The 17,394-nt window shown below is 50.2% G+C and overlaps 1 protein-coding gene across 1 annotated transcript; it reads right to left on the reverse strand.

The window, feature by feature from the left end:
• Positions 1-1,768: 1,768 nt before the first annotated feature.
• On the reverse strand, positions 1,769-15,869 carry TICAM2 (TIR domain containing adaptor molecule 2). Its single transcript, XM_056124393.1, has 2 exons — positions 15,818-15,869; positions 1,769-2,488 (listed from the first exon to the last, which is right to left on the reverse strand). The coding sequence occupies exon 2, from the start codon at positions 2,426-2,428 to the stop codon at positions 1,769-1,771; it is 660 nt and encodes a 219-aa protein (XP_055980368.1). The 5' UTR covers positions 2,429-2,488; positions 15,818-15,869.
• Between the last annotated feature and the right edge of the window lie 1,525 nt (positions 15,870-17,394).

The following is a 17,394-nucleotide window of genomic DNA, read 5'->3' on the forward strand; positions in this document are numbered from 1 at the left end:
GATCCTCGAGGACTGAGACAGAACTGAACGCTGAGCACAGCCGGGTATGGCCCCCAAACAAAAAATAGAACAAAAAAGGAAAAATACTCCAAGGGGCCTGAGAGATAGTATAGGAGTCAAGGCAGGTACTTGCAGCTGACCCAGGTTCAATCCCAGAACCATATGTCCTGCACCAAGCATTGTCAGGTGCAGCCCTAGGGGCACCCGTCACCACTGGGATGGCCCAGGTATGCCTGGGGCCTCAGGCTGGGCGGCACTGTTTCAGACCCCCACATTGCCTGGCTGGCAGAACAGTGCCAGGAGCCCCCACACCTCTGAGCCCCAATTTGGGAGATCCTAAATATGCACATCCCTTTTGAAAATATCTGAATGAAGTGGGAGTTGTAGCTTTCGCTGTGTGTCTGGAAGTTTCACAGACATGGAGGTAAATCCCTGCCTTACCCTCAGGCCAAAAATTTCCCTCGCAAGCACAGGCAGCCCCCTACTCTTTAGCTCCATCTTCTTTCTTGTCTTGGTTTCTGATTCCTGCTGGTCCACATCCTGAGAGGAGACAACCCAGTCCTTTCACATCATAGATAAAAGGTGGGCTAGCGGCAGGTCCATGGCCATTTCATCTCCAGGGGCAGAGGCTGAGCTCCGCTTGGTTCTTCCCTCTACCCCCATAACCTGAGTCTGATTCCATTCTATTCTCCAGTTCATACCAGAAGGTTCTCCCAAAGCCCAGTCCAAAAAGGTGAAGGCAGAGCCTACAAACATAGCGGCTGTCCTGAGAAAGCTCATCTGTCTATTTCAGAGAAATCCAGCAAGGACTCCCAGTCCCAGTGCTCAGAAACACTGGGGCAATGTTCTGGAGGCTGAGGAGGCCTGGCATGGAGAGTTTGTGCCTGAAGTTTGTACTCCTCCAACAGTATACGAGGTGCCAACAGGGGTGGAAACAGCTGCCAAGATGCCAAGTGCAGGAGGCGGGGGAACCCGCCGGACTGGATCCTGCTGATGTGCCCTAAGACTTGGTCATGTTCTGCGGCCCTGGATAGTCAGTCTGAGACCTCTAATCTTGGGTCCCTCTTTCCAGGTGACCGAGAGGGAGAAGTAGACCTGGCCACACTCAGGTGAGGGGCCTCCCCAGGGAAATTGCTGAGCTCTTTGGGGGCCATTTCTTTCTGCTTATCTTTGAACAAGAATCAGCAAGGGAAGATTTTATTGCATTTAAAAAAATAGCTAATTGTACAACATTTTGCTAAGCATTCCATGTGAGAAATATATATTGAGAAACCTGTCAAGAACTGTCACGGTCACTGTCACTGTCCTTCCTTTGTTCAGCGATTTGCTCGAGTGGGCCCAGTAACATTGTGAAACTTGTTACTGTGTTTGGCATATCGAATACGTCATGGGTAGCTTGCCAGGTTAGGAAGATGAAAATTCCCTGAAATGAATAGAGAGCTCAGCGGGATGAGTGCTGTGTCAGCCCCGGGATTGAGACCCAATATCTCCCGGTCCCCCTCCTTCCCCAGCATCACTTAGAGGGACTCCCTCATCACAGCTGGGTGAGCCCCTCCCCCAAAAAATCAAACTAAAAATTGACAACTTGAGTTTGTCAAAACATCAAAGACAGCAATCCCAAATCAGCACAATTTTATGGATTGTCTTGCAGACATTACTTCTCTGGGGCTCCTGGAAAATAGAGGTTCTCTTCAGTTTAATCATTCCCTAGAAATTGCTTTCTCAAATGGAGATGAAGCCTCACAGGTCTTCAGGGGGCTGTACTGTGTCAGGCAGTGAGATGCCTGGGAACTGCATTTCTCATCTCCTTCCATATTGTCTTCTGGGTCTCGTACACAGATTCCTGAAAGATCCTCTCAACTTGGGTAGCAAAGCCTCGGCTGCCCTCCTCCAGGGCATTGATGGTGCGAAGGGCCAAGGGTGTCCGTTCGCGGGGCAGGGGGTTGCTCAGTGGCCGCATGGGGATGACCGAGTTGTACTTGTGCTGCCTGTTGACGGAGTTCATGAGGGATGTGTCAAACTGGAACCTGCACCAGGTATCTTGCAGGAAGTTCTCGGTCAGCAGTAAGATGGTCCAGGCCGAGCCGTTGACAGCGTCATCCAGGTTCTGCAGGTGCTGTCGGCCACAGGGCATCTCTGCGAAGATGATCCCAGGTTTGATGCCAAACTCATTCTGCAGCAGACTCTGGACTCGGAGGGCCTCGTATGTGTCCTCTTGTGCATGGAGGATCACAAACTTGAGGAACTCTTCATCCTCATCCTCTTCTGCCTTCTCCTCCACTTCTCCTGTAACCTTTGGCTCTCTGGAGATCTTCTCTAGGGCAACAAAATGTGGCTTCTGCTGTCCTTCCTTTGTTTCCACACAGTCACCTTTACCCCATGAGAAAAAGAGAGGACAGGGATGGAGTTTAGACTTGCCACCACCCATGATAAATATCCAAGTCAGGAGAAGGCAGCTCAATTTTTTTTCTCAGCATATCTTTTCATTCTAAAAGGAAAAATAACATGACAGGAAAATATTGTGATTCAAATGAAGACATCAAAATGGACATTGATAAAAAAAAATTCAGCCCAAAAAGCTTGAAAAGGAGACAGTAATTGGGGTCCAAGGAAGAGATGCCAAACACATTGTTGGTCTTTCGTGAGCTACAAAAGGGCTCTTACAAGGGCTGGAGCAACTGCACAGCGTGTAGGGTGTTTGCCTACAAACAGGCGTTTGTGGCTAGGATGGGTTCGATTCCCAGCATCTCATATGGTCCCCTGTGTATCGCCAGGTGTGACCCAAAAAGAAAAAAAGAGGGGGGTGCTTGCACAGATATGGAGGGTATGAGAAACAGAGGGTCCAAGACATTATAATCATGGTAACAGAAGAAGACATTTGGAGATTTTAAATAGTATTAGCACTCTCTGGCTTCAAATTGAAATAGATTACTGTTGGGGCCAGAGAGACAGTTCAGAGGCTAGTGTGTGTGCTCCTCTGGTGAAAGTTTCAAGCTCAATTCTCAGCTCCACAAGGTCCCTCAAGCATTGCTAAGAGTGGTTTGCAACAAATAAAATAAGATACATTACTTTAGAATTTCAGTGGACGTTCAGAATAAGAGAAGGAACACATGGAGGGTGCGGGATCCCGGAGGAAAAGAAAAAAGAAAAAACAGGTTCCAAAAAGAGCCGAGAGCACCGGGAAGTTCCAGATGGAGTAGGCGCCGCATCCCGCCTCCCCCAGATGGAACCCTGGTGACCAGAAGCCTCTACAAACACAGCTCGAGGATGCGGGAACGAGGACTTTTTCTCAAATCTGCCGGACTACACCTCCCAGGTAACCTCTGATCCCGGAAGTCATGCCCACAGCCCGCCCCCCAGCGCCATCTTTGAAACGTTCAGAATAAGAGAAGGAACACATGGAGGGTGCGGGATCCCGGAGGAAAAGAAAAAAGAAAAAACAGGTTCCAAAAAGAGCCGAGAGCACCGGGAAGTTCCAGATGGAGTAGGCGCCGCATCCCGCCTCCCCCAGATGGAACCCTGGTGACCAGAAGCCTCTACAAACACAGCTCGAGTATGCGGGAACGAGGACTTTTTCTCAAATCTGCCGGACTACACCTCCCAGGTAACCTCTGATCCCGGAAGTCATGCCCACAGCCCGCCCCCCAGCGCCATCTTTGAAACGTTCAGAATAAGAGAAGGAACACATGGAGGGTGCGGGATCCCGGAGGAAAAGAAAAAAGAAAAAACAGGTTCCAAAAAGAGCCGAGAGCACCGGGAAGTTCCAGATGGAGTAGGCGCCGCATCCCGCCTCCCCCAGATGGAACCCTGGTGACCAGAAGCCTCTACAAACACAGCTCGAGGATGCGGGAACGAGGACTTTTTCTCAAATCTGCCGGACTACACCTCCCAGGTAACCTCTGATCCCGGAAGTCATGCCCACAGCCCGCCCCCCAGCGCCATCTTTGAAACGTTCAGAATAAGAGAAGGAACACATGGAGGGTGCGGGATCCCGGAGGAAAAGAAAAAAGAAAAAACAGGTTCCAAAAAGAGCCGAGAGCACCGGGAAGTTCCAGATGGAGTAGGCGCCGCATCCCGCCTCCCCCAGATGGAACCCTGGTGACCAGAAGCCTCTACAAACACAGCTCGAGTATGCGGGAACGAGGACTTTTTCTCAAATCTGCCGGACTACACCTCCCAGGTAACCTCTGATCCCGGAAGTCATGCCCACAGCCCGCCCCCCAGCGCCATCTTTGAAACGTTCAGAATAAGAGAAGGAACACATGGAGGGTGCGGGATCCCGGAGGAAAAGAAAAAAGAAAAAACAGGTTCCAAAAAGAGCCGAGAGCACCGGGAAGTTCCAGATGGAGTAGGCGCCGCATCCCGCCTCCCCCAGATGGAACCCTGGTGACCAGAAGCCTCTACAAACACAGCTCGAGGATGCGGGAACGAGGACTTTTTCTCAAATCTGCCGGACTACACCTCCCAGGTAACCTCTGATCCCGGAAGTCATGCCCACAGCCCGCCCCCCAGCGCCATCTTTGAAACGTTCAGAATAAGAGAAGGAACACATGGAGGGTGCGGGATCCCGGAGGAAAAGAAAAAAGAAAAAACAGGTTCCAAAAAGAGCCGAGAGCACCGGGAAGTTCCAGATGGAGTAGGCGCCGCATCCCGCCTCCCCCAGATGGAACCCTGGTGACCAGAAGCCTCTACAAACACAGCTCGAGTATGCGGGAACGAGGACTTTTTCTCAAATCTGCCGGACTACACCTCCCAGGTAACCTCTGATCCCGGAAGTCATGCCCACAGCCCGCCCCCCAGCGCCATCTTTGAAACGTTCAGAATAAGAGAAGGAACACATGGAGGGTGCGGGATCCCGGAGGAAAAGAAAAAAGAAAAAACAGGTTCCAAAAAGAGCCGAGAGCACCGGGAAGTTCCAGATGGAGTAGGCGCCGCATCCCGCCTCCCCCAGATGGAACCCTGGTGACCAGAAGCCTCTACAAACACAGCTCGAGGATGCGGGAACGAGGACTTTTTCTCAAATCTGCCGGACTACACCTCCCAGGTAACCTCTGATCCCGGAAGTCATGCCCACAGCCCGCCCCCCAGCGCCATCTTTGAAACGTTCAGAATAAGAGAAGGAACACATGGAGGGTGCGGGATCCCGGAGGAAAAGAAAAAAGAAAAAACAGGTTCCAAAAAGAGCCGAGAGCACCGGGAAGTTCCAGATGGAGTAGGCGCCGCATCCCGCCTCCCCCAGATGGAACCCTGGTGACCAGAAGCCTCTACAAACACAGCTCGAGTATGCGGGAACGAGGACTTTTTCTCAAAACCGCGCGGCCGCTTACGCGGCCGCGCGACATCTCTCTATATACAAAGTGATCAATGAGAAGTAAACCACCCAATCTTTCTCCCTGAAAATCAGAGTTAAGTTTGGAGCATGGCCACAGCCCCAGAAACACAAGGACTTAATGCAGAAACCAGCAGCTTAGAGCAGAAAAGTGAACGGACGATGCGTTAACCCAGGCCATCATTTCTGCCCAGAGGGGAAAAGGGTGTTGCCCCATTCGCCCTCTCTTCTCTGGAAAGAAGGATGGCAGCCGCATGGGAGCCTTGTGGACAGCAGGTATGAGCCGGGGGTGTGGGGGCGACTAAAACCTCATGGGAAGAGGGGCGTTCCGGTCCGTCCTTCACGCCCTACCGAGGTCACCAGTTGCCCCCCACGAGCGGCTCTCCAGCACGGCCACAGCCCCAGAAGCACAAGGGCTTAATGCAGAACCCAGCAGCTTGGAGCAGAAAAGTGAAAGGACTATGCGTTAATCCAGGCAATCATTTCTGCCCAGAGGGGAAAGGGTGTTGCTCCCTTCCGCCCTCCTCCCTCTGGAAAGAAAGATGGCGGCCACATGGGAGCCTTGTGGACAGCAGGTATGAGCCGGGGGTGTGGGGGCGACTAAAACCTCATGGGAAGAGGGGCGTTCTGGTCCGTCCTTCACGCCCTACCGAGGTCACCAGTTGCCCCCCACGAGCGGCTCCCCAGCACGGCCACAGTCCCAGAAGCACAAGGGCTTAATGCAGAACCCAGCAGCTTGGAGCAGAAAAGTGAAAGGACTATGCGTTAATCCAGGCCATCAAGTCTGCCGGAGGGGAAAGGGTGTTGCCCCATTCGCCCTCTCTTCTCTGGAAAGAAGGATGGCGGCCGCATGGGAGCCTTGTGGACAGCAGGTATGAGCCGGGGGTGTGGGGGCGACTAAAACCTCATGGGAAGGGGGGCGTTCTGGTCCGTCCTTCACGCCCTACCGAGGTCACCAGTCACCCCTCACGAGCGGCTCTCCAGCACGGCCACGGCCCCAGAAGCACAAGGACTTAATGCAGAACCCAGCAGCTTGGAGCAGAAAAGTGAACGGACTATGCGTTGATCCAGCCCATCAAGTCTGCTGGAGGGGAAAGGGTGTTGCCCCATTCGCCCTCTCCTCTCTGGAAAGAAAGATGGCGGCCACATGGGAGCCTTGTGGACAGCAGGTATGAGCCGGGAGTGTGGGGGCGACTAAAACCTCATGGGAAGGGGGGCGTTCCGGTCCGTCCTTCACGCCCTACCGAGGTCACCAGTTGCCCCCCACGAACGGCTCTCCAGCACGGCCACAGCCCCAGAAGCACAAGGGCTTAATGCAGAACCCAGCAGCTTGGAGCAGAAAAGTGAAAGGACTATGCGTTAATCCAGGCAATCATTTCTGCCCAGAGGGGAAAGGGTGTTGCTCCCTTCCGCCCTCCTCCCTCTGGAAAGAAAGATGGCGGCCACATGGGGGCCTTGTGGACAGCAGATATGAGCCGGGGGTGTGGGGGCGACTAAAACCTCATGGGAAGGGGGGCGTTCTGGTCCGTCCTTCACGCCCTACCGAGGTCACCAGTTGCCCCCCACGAGCGGCTCTCCAGCACAGCCACGGCCCCAGAAGCACAAGGACTTAATGCAGAACCCAGCAGCTTGGAGCAGAAAAGTGAACGGACTCTGCATTGATCCAGGCCATCAAGTCTGCCGGAGGGGAAAGGGTGTTGCCCCATTCGCCCTCTCCTCTCTGGAAAGAAAGATGGCGGCCACATGGGAGCCTTGTGGACAGCAGGTATGAGCCGGGAGTGTGGGGGCGACTAAAACCTCATGGGAAGGGGGGCGTTTCGGTCCGCCCTTCACGCCCTACCGAGGCCACCAGTTGCCCCCACGAGCGGCTCTCCAGCACGGCCACAGCCCCAGAAGCACAATGACCTAATGCAGAACCCAGCAGCTTGGAGCAGAAAAGTGAAAGGACTATGCGTTGATACAGGCAATCATTTCTGCCCAGAGGGGAAAGGGTGTTGCTCCCTTCCGCTCTCCTCCCTCTGGAAAGAAAGATGGCGGCCACATGGGAGCCTTGTGGACAGCAGGTATGAGCCGGGGGTGTGGGGGCGACTAAAACCTCATGGGAAGGGGGGCGTTCTGGTCCGTCCTTCACGCCCTACCGAGGTCACCAGTTGCCCCCCGCGAGCGGCTCTCCAGCACGGCCACGGCCCCAGAAGCACAAGGACTTAATGCAGAACCCAGCAGCTTGGAGCAGAAAAGTGAACGGACTCTGCATTGATCCAGGCCATCAAGTCTGCCGGAGGGGAAAGGGTGTTGCCCCATTCGCCCTCTCCTCTTTGGAAAGAAAGATGGCGGCCACATGGGAGCCTTGTGGACAGCAGGTATGAGCCGGGAGTGTGGGGGCGACTAAAACCTCATGGGAAGGGGGGCGTTCTGGTCCGTCCTTCACGCCCTACCGAGGTCACCAGTTGCCCCCCGCGAGCGGCTCTCCAGCACGGCCAGGACTCCAGAACAGAAACCAATTTCTTAACTATCTGACTTTCAGTAGAAATACTTCCAGGGTCAATAGGTAAAAGAGCAGAAATCCAAAACCAACATTTAATTCTTGAACCCAGCCGTAGAAAGCAAATCACTTCACAATGCTTTTTCAGCATGTCTGATTTGGGGGGGGGGGTAAACTCTAAATAATAGTGGTGAATCTTTTATTGAAACAATGAATCTAATCAAAGCAGATAGAGTGTTAACTAGAATTCATCTGCTTCACAGGGACGGGGAGGGGTGGGGGGTGGGGTTTTATTGGGGTTCTTCATGGTAAAAAATAAGTATTGGTAAAGGGAAATGTGTTTGATATTTGCATGACTGAGACATAAACCTGAAAGCTTTGTAACCTTTCCCACAGTGATTCAATAAATAAATTAAAAAAAAAAAAAAAAAAAAAAAAAAAAAAAAAAAGAATTTCAGTGAAAAGATGCTATACCACTCTATTCATCTGAAATTTAAATCCTTTCCTTTATTAGATTATTGGATAGATTAGAAATAGGAAAATTTAAAGAAACAGAATACTCAAATACAAAAGACAAAAGTTATTTTTGGATCACACATTTAAAAAAAAGAATATAAATATGATTAGCTCTGCCAACTCAGTCTAAAGGAAAGAGTGAAATTTCAAATGAAATGATGACCAGGCTGAGAGATGGTGGCTAGAAAGACAGATGAATGCATGAATAAATGAATGGGAGGATGGTAGGTGGATAGGTCATTTGGATCAATGGATGGATGGAAGGAGGGGTGAAGGGTAGGTGGATGGGAGGAATGAAAGGGTGGATGGATGGATCAGTTGTATCAATGGAGATGGAGGTATGGATGGGTGGGTTAATGGATGGGTGGATAGGTGAGTGGTGGACAATAGGTTGGGGACGTATAGAAAGATGAGTAGGTGGGTGGATGTATAGATGGATGGGTGAATGTGATACCAGGGTATCCTAAGTAGGATGTTTATTTAGGCATCAGGTTAGGCTTGCTCCTCTCCCCCACCATTGTAAGGAAACGGAAGTTCACATAGTAGATCAATGGAGAGCCAGGATTGGCCTGAGATCTCCCTCTTCTCACCCCATGGGTTGCCTCTGCTTTTAAAGACCTGAGTCTTGGGCTGCAAATTTGTCTGGCTCCAGCTGTCTCCCAAGCTAGCTCCTTTCTGTGTGGATCCACTCCCAGAAAGGGCCTGAGAGAAGGCTGTCTTTGGGACAGACACACTAGCTCAGAGGATTTTTGTTTCTGTTTTTGTTTGGGTTTTGGGATCACATCCAATGGTGTTCAGGAGTTACTTCTGAACTCTGCACTCAGTAATCACTCTTGGGAGGCTCAGGGGACCATATGGGATTATGGGGTTGAATTCTAGTTGGCCACCTGCAAGGCAAGCACCTTAACTGCTGTACTATTGCTCCAGCCCCTCAGACCTGTTTTGTCTATCTAGGATGAGACATGACTGGGCTGGTGCTAGTGGTGAAAAAAGTAGTGAGTAGGAAGGAATACCCATTTCCAGCTCATCCTGGAAATGCTGACGAAAACAGTTTCACATCTCATAGTAAAATGAATGTCTGAGTTTAAAAGTAAAATTTGGGAATAAGGACTTAGGTGTTTTTTTCAGTAAAATCAGCAAAGAATTATTGTGCAAACTCCTTCTATTAAAAAAATTTAAAAATAGAAGAGCATTAGATTAGCTATGAAAGAAAAGCACTGCAGTTGAAATTATTGAAAAAAACTCTATGGATAATGTTGGCCAGGCCACTAATCCTATTCCCAAACAGGCAGTTTCAAGGGGGATCAAAAGATTCTTTGATTAAAAGACAGAAAATTTAGAATGAGTAAATATAGGCTCTGATTTTCAAATATGAGCCCATAGGCTATATTCCAGAACATTTAAAAATTTACTCTTCATCTTTCAAGAAGAAATTATATCTACAGAAATCTAAGTAGTTCAGTGGTAGAGTCTTGCATGTGTGAGGCCTGGCTTTGATCCCCAGCACTGCAAAACAAAATAGACAAAGTTAGGGGTAGATCTAGGTGTAGCCCCAAGCAACACCAGGTGTGGCCCCCAAACTAATGAAGAGTAGCCCTGTAGCCTGTCCTCCCATTGTTCATCGATTTGCTTGAGCAGGCACCAGTAACGTCTCCATTGTGAGACTTGTTGTTACTGTTTTTTGGCATATCAAATATGCCACAGGGAGTTTGCCAGACTCTGCCGTGCCTGTTGGATACTCTCGGTAGCTTGCTGGGCCCTTCAAGAGGGATGAAGGAATCGGATCCAGATTGGTGGCGTGCAAGGCAAACACCCTAGTAGCATAAAGAACACATCTAGCTATGGGTACCCAAATAACTCATATTTAGAAGAACCATTCAACAAAAATAGGGAAAGAGCTTCGAGGAGGAAAAACAAACAAACAACAAAAACCATACAGAAAGTTTCTTTCCTCCTGCATATGAAGGAGAAAAAGAGTTTGCTGCTGTGTTCGGGGGTGAAGGTCTGTGGACCCTGCCCATCACTGATCATGTCTGCATGGCACCCTGACCAGACAGCAATACAAGCATTCAGTGCCCACTGCTACCTCCCTGGCCACACAGTATCGAAGTACCCAGTTCCCAGTCTGAAGCAAGCTAAAAACTCCATCCCTTCATCTCAAATAAAACTAACCGTAGTGGCACTCTTCATGGGGTAGCATTAATTGCTGACTTCTGCTTTTTTTGCATTATGGAAAAGAATGCTTTACTAGGCAAAGTTGAAAGAGCAGCTTCTCTCTGTAAGAGAAAATAACTGCCACACCATTTAGAAGTGGGTATTGACTGGAAGAGGTGATTAAAATGATGAGAGCTTCTTCCTTAAGATAGCTTTGTTAAACCAACTTGACAATAGTATCTTCTTAATGACTAGCTGACACCAGATAAGTGCACTTGAAGGGATATGATCAATTTTCATAAAAAGAGTCACAGGTCAGGGAGGAAAGGCCTGGGGTTCATCCCTGACACCACACAGGGAAAAAAAGAAGTATTGAATGATTTAGGGTAAATGGTATGTCGAGAGAGAGCACAATATCTTTTGAAAGATATAAAAACGAGGGCTGGAGAGATATATACTGTATAGCGGGTAGGGCACTTGCCTTGCATACAGCCAATCTGAGTTTGATTTCCCATATGGTCCCTTGAGTGCCATCAGGACTTACCCCTGAACACAGAGCCAGGAGTAAGCCCTGGGCACAGACAGGTGTGGTTCAACAACCAAAAAAAAAAAAAAAATTAAAATAAAATGAAAGCAAACAACCACCACAAAAAAGAAAGTCATGTCTTATTTTTCTTAAATGCAGGTGGCCAAAAAAATCAAGCATGATGTGCTGCTGCTCCAACTTCCAAGCTCTTCTACTAAGGAGAAAAGAGAGAAGAAAGTTCCTGCAATGTCTTAAAAGCATCTCTTGATCTCAAGCATCTGTGATCTCTCTCATCTGAAAGGAAAGGGCAAGGACACAGGCAGCGGAAGACTAAAAGGCTGTGTGCTGAGCTCTGCCTTTCCCATCAGCAGGTGGGAGACAGTTTGCACCCCCAACTCCACCCCTTGGCCCAGAAAAGATCTCAGATCACAGCTACCAATTACCACTGACCACAGTCCAACTGGGCCAATCACAGAAACGTGGGAAAATACACCCAATCAGAAAGGAGCCCTTAAGCCGAGGTTGGGAAGTGGATGGGGCCAGGTCTGAGATAAGATGTGTCCTTCCACTTTATCTGAAGGCAAAAGAGAGTCCCAACAGAATTCCCCACATCACATGAAAGTAAGATCAAAAAAGAGTGTGGTCAACATGCATAGCCAGTAAGTATGCAAATATATTACAAGGAAATAGAAAAGAATAGAGGCCAGAGAGATTGTACATGGATTAAGGGACTTGCCTTGTACACTGCCAACCCGATTCAATTCCCTGAGTACTACTACTCAGGATTCACTCCTGAGCACAGAGCCAAGTGTAGCCCTTGAGTATCACAGGCATGGCCCAATCTCCCACATCCCACAAACAACAACTGAAGGGTGAAAAAATGTTTATCAAGAGGTGAAGATAGAAAAAAAAGCTGTCATTTTCCAAAATTGTGGGATCCTACTTAGCAATAGATAGCATTGTTTTAGTTTGCTTTTTTTTGGTGCTGAGGATTGAACCCAGGCCCTTGCATATGCAGAGCAAATACTCTTCTGCTGAGCCATATCCTGGTCCTACCACTGTTTCATCTCCTAAGGGAGGGGATTTGGTTTGGGGGCCATACCCAGCAGTGCTCAGTGGATATTCCTGGCTTTGTGCTCAGGGATCACTCCTGGTGGAGCTTGGTGATTGAACCTGAAATGGTTGCTTGCAAGGCAAGAGCCTTAACTCCTGCACTAGCAATGCTGGGCACACTGATGAAAGTAATAATATGAACAAATCTTAAAATACTTATGTGAAGTCAAATTAAAATATATATATGTATATTCACATTTTAATCCTCTTGCAAGCAATACTCTTCCATGGCAGAAAATGTCTCTAAGGAGGTGGGGGTTGAGAGAAGGTGTGGGGTTCTTAATACTCACACTCTTTAAAAATTTTATTTGTTTATGTTGTTGAATAACTGTGAGATACACAATTACAAAATTATTTATATAATAGGGTTTCGGTTATACAATGTTCCAAACCTGTCCCTTCACAAATGCACATTTCCCACCTCCAGTGTCCCAGTTTCCCTCCCACACCACCCTGAAGCCTGCCTCTATGACAAATACCTCTCTCTCTCTCTCTCTCTCTCTCTCTCTCTCTCTCTCTTATCTCCTTTTGGCACTCAGTTCTTGTCCAGAGTGATCATTTCCAATGATTAATGTCAAAGTTAACACCCACATTCTTAAAGGGTTTGAGGTCTAGGGCTTGGGGAAGATATCCACCAGGAGGTTAATATTTGGCACATCTGTATGAATGTATATCATATTGAATGTGTATCATATTGAATGTATATCATATTGAATCTAACTATCTGGGAGTGCTTGGGAGGTGGGGGAGGCATTTCTGGAGACACCAGCCCATCTAAGTGGCCTGAAGTTTCAGTGCTGTGTAGGGACTCCAGTGCCACACAATAGGCTGCTGGGGGTGAGAGGCATATGGCACCAGGGAACTCACTCTGGGCCTCGTGTTGCAAGGTTACAACACTGGCCTTTGAACTATTCCCACCAGTTTAAATAGATAGAACCTAAAAGCGATGATTCTGTATGCAATCACTAAGGGAGTGAGGAGAGACAGGAAAAGAAACTAGTGTAAGGGCTGATCCCAAGAGCACGACAACCTCAGAGGACAAGAGCAGGAAGAACCAGAGCTGGAGAGATGGCTCTGAGGCCCGCATGCTTGTTGTGCAAGCAGGAGGCCTGGGCTCCGTTCATGGCAACACACAGGGTCTCCTGAGCACTGCTGAGTGTGGCTCAAATGCAGAACACACACAGACCAGAAAGAACCAGCAAAGAAGACAAGAAATGGCTAATTAGTTCAGAGGAAAACAGGGAACATGTGGGATCCTGGGTGCTGAAGGAAGACAGTGGGCCAAGTGAGGGGCCACAATTTGGCCCAGTAGTCAAATGCAATCCTTGATGCACCAGGCCTGGGTCAGCCATTCCATGCCCCATCCCCCAAATAAAGTGGTCCATGAAAGGGCGTACTTAACTGTTTCCCAATGCTTCTGACGGGTACATAAGATAAGCTAAGACAGACCAGGGGTGCAGTGAGCTGGAGGTTGTGCAGTCAGGGAGGAGCTGGCCAGGGGGAATGGAGCTGAGAAAGGCGAAGGCCGGCTGGGCAGTGCTCACAGGGGAACAGGGCCCTGGGGTGAGCCCAGGAAGCTGTTGGATTCTGCCATAAAAGGCAGGAGTACTGCTTGGGGGAGAGGACAGGCTGTAGCAGTCATGATAATATAAGATGCTTGCCAAGGAAAGAGCGAGTCAGGGCAGCTGCAGGAGAAAGGGTGCAGGGCCGGGGGTGCCGGCTGGGGAGCTGCGTCTCACCGGCCAAGGGTGTGTAGCAACAGCCCTCTCACCTGCCTCATCTTCCTCAGTCAAAGCAGCAAATCCCCCTCCTTAAGGACGGCCCCAAATGGCAATCTCATCTTGGGGTGGGGGTGGGAATCCCCAGAGGTGCTCAGGGGACCCGGGGACCCTTCCTTGTATCTGCCTAGGCAAACAGTTCAATGCAAGAGTCTTAGGACACAGTGGGATCTGCTCAGGCTATCCCCTGAGCAGAGGGACTCTGCGGGTCTGGAGACTTGCCCTGGCCATGGGGTGCTGGGCTGTGTGTACCCTTATCCATGAACTATTTTCCCCACCCAATCGCACTTGGGAACAATACAGGATAGAGCCTGTGGAACAGTCTGCAGGGTTACTGCTCCATGCCAGCACAGAGGCCGATTAATGCCTGTGTGCACGCCTCATGTGCCCCGCCTCCCCACCCTTACTCCAGGCTTTGATGGCCGCAGGAGACCCCGTGAGCACACAGTGGGGCCCACCCAGAACATATTCTTCCTGCAGCAATTCTCCGGGAGGTTCCCAGGGCTTTGGCGCTGCCAATCCTCTCTCCTTCTCTGAATAATAACTCTCACCTAAGGCCTGAGAGATAGTACAGGCACACATTTGTTGCATCGAGCACCGCCAGGGGTCACTCCTGAGCACAGGGTCAGGAATAGCCACTGACCACCACCAGGTGTGGCTCAAACCAAACCCAATAAGGAAAAGAAATGAAATCTCACAATATGGGTCAGAGAAATAGTACAGCAGGTAGGGAGCTTGCCTTGCATGTGGCCAACCCAGCTTCTGTCCCTGGCACCCCTTATGGTCCCCTAAGTCCCACCAGAAGTGGTCCTTGAGCAGAGCCAGGAGTAAGCCCTGAGCAGTGCTGGTTGGATGGCCCCGAAAACCAAACAATCACCACAAAGCCATGCACAGTCACAGCACCGCCTCTTCCTCTTCTATACAAGTCCCTTCGCCCAACCTGGTCCTTGGGAACTGCTTTTAGTTTGAAGTGGCTATGGCACCTGGAAGGGGTCCGACCTGGAGCAGACATGGTCGTGTGGTCTTTCCTCAAGACAGGATGAGCATTTTCATCAGTGGACTCCCAGGGAGATCGACTGTGCTCCAGAACATGGGCGACTCTCACCCAGCAAGCGGGGAGACCTTCAGAGCCACAATCAAGGCCCCCAGAAAAGAGGGAAGTCAAGTCCACCTCCAGATGGCAACGAGCAGATTCTGCCCACTCCCAGCTCTCAGACACGAAACTGCTCATCAGCACTTGCCAATGTTCCAAGCTCTGCACATGTGGAGTTTTCTGGCTCCCCGGACTGCACAAACCAATTCCTGAAAAGAAATCTCTATTCTTGCTCTCTCTTAGTTGGGGCTGTTTCTCCAGGGAACTCTAGTTCCTTCCTTTGGAGTGCGCTGTTTTAGAGTTCAGAGTCAGTGTCTGGGTTTTACAAATATGTTGACTCCCCAACAGTAGGAAGAGAAGTCATCATCAGTGACAATTTGCTATTAAAATATCAAATAAAGTACATGCTGGGGCAGATCTCAGCATGTCAGGTGTGCATAGTACAGGGTTCAGGGACCTGCCTTGCGTGCAGTTCACCCTGAACTGAGGATCTCATACTCCCTCTTCCCCAGTAGCTGGAGAATTCCCCTAGCCCAGAGCTGGGAGTACCCCCTGAGCACTCCCCAGTGTGGCCCCAACCCATCTCCTCACTCTAACACACACACACACACACACACACACACACACACACACACACACACACACACACACACTTTTCTGTCTATCCACATACTTACCACAGAGAAAGGCTCAGGATTTCAATCACTGCCCCTGACACCCTGAAAGCAAAGGTGTCCTTGAGCCCTCCGGCCATGGAGAGCCACTTGTTCTCTTTCCTACCCGAACAGCACCACCCTGTGGAGAGGATGTGTTGTGCAAAACTTACTCTGCACCGAGGCATGCCCGGTTTTCTGCTGGTGACACCAGGAGAAGCAATGAGGACTCACTGACTCCACAGGGGACGGCAGCTGCAGTGAGCATTCCGGGCAGCCACCTGCAGCAGGAAACACACGTGAATGTAGGCTGAGGAGAGTGTGAACCTTTCTGACACAGTAGGCCACGTTTGCCGAGACTCTGGGGGTGGAGGGACCACAAGCTCAGGAGCCCAGGTTCTACCACCGCATCACAGCCCCTGCCTACCTTGACACTCTGTGGGGTACAGCCCTGGGAGCCCTCAACACCTTTACATCCTAAAGCACCACAGGCCTGAGAATTGAATCATCTGGAGAGGTTTGACTGAGTATCACTGGGCGTGAGTCTCAGATTCCCCTGAGCACTGCTTGGGAGAAACTCCTCCCCTCTCCCTTCCCCTCCTGCCCCCTCTGCAAATACTAACATGGGAACATCAGAGGGCAAAGAACATTATGTTCACTGGACACATCTGCGGCATTTTTCAGGTCCACATGTAGGGGTGGGGAGAGGAGTGAGAGAAGAATGGAGAGGAGGATTCGAAAGTGGAAGGAAACTGAGCTGGCATGTTCAGGACTTTGGATCTGAACCTAGGGCAGAGGGAAAGTGCTGGAGGTGTAGGGCAGGAACAGAGCAGGACCTGCCTCACTTTACCCACGGATTGGAGGAGGATTGTAGTAGGATCCTAAGAGCTAGCAGGGCATGCATGGGGGGACAGTCCACTGGGATGCAGCCACCACAGAAGAGAGAAGGCAGAGTCTGGGCCCGACGCAGAGGTGGCAACAAGGCCAAGCAGAGGGAGAGGAGGTGCCAGAGACCAGGGTCAGCCTGCCTCTGTGTAACTGGTGGGGGTGCCTTTCACTGAGATAAATGAGGGCTGTGTTATTGGGAGGGGTTGGGCCGTGCCGAGGGATGGTAGGGTGCTGGGGGTCAGGGATCCAGCCAGGGCTGGCAGTGTGCAAGGCAAACACCTTAACCTCTGCGCCATCTCGCTGGCCCTGTTTTGGGGTTTTTGTTCTTGTTTGTTTTTTCGGATCACACCAGATGATGCTCAGGGGTTACTCTTGGCTCTGCGCTTAAGAATCACTGCTGGAGGGCTCAAGGATGGGATGCTGGAATCATAACTGAATTGGCTTCGTACAAGGCAAATGCCCTCCCCCCGGTACTATAGCTCCGGCCCCAGTGTGTTATTAAGTAGAAGTCAAGCGAGGGGCTGGAGAGGTAATACAACAAACAGGGCACTTGTCCTGCACATGGACGACGCGGTTTGATCCCTGGAACCCCATATGATCCCCCGGACCAGACCAGGAACCACTCCCGAGTGCAGAGCCAGGAGTAAGTCCTGAGCACCATTGGGTGGAACCAAAAATAAAAAACAAAACAAAAAAAAAAGGTCAAGCACATATGCTCCCCTCAAAATATATTTCTGTGGGACCACACCTGCTCCTTCCAGCTAAGTTAATTAACCCACACCCAAGCTTAATTCCACCAGCTATCCTGTTTCTTAATCTGTGTGCAAATCCGCCAAGAGTCTGCATTGCTACCTGGAGAACA

The sequence above is a fragment of the Sorex fumeus genome, unplaced genomic scaffold (genome assembly GCF_029834395.1).
Source record: "Sorex fumeus unplaced genomic scaffold, SorFum_2.1 ptg000051l, whole genome shotgun sequence".
In the NCBI taxonomy this organism is placed as follows: domain Eukaryota; kingdom Metazoa; phylum Chordata; class Mammalia; order Eulipotyphla; family Soricidae; genus Sorex; species Sorex fumeus.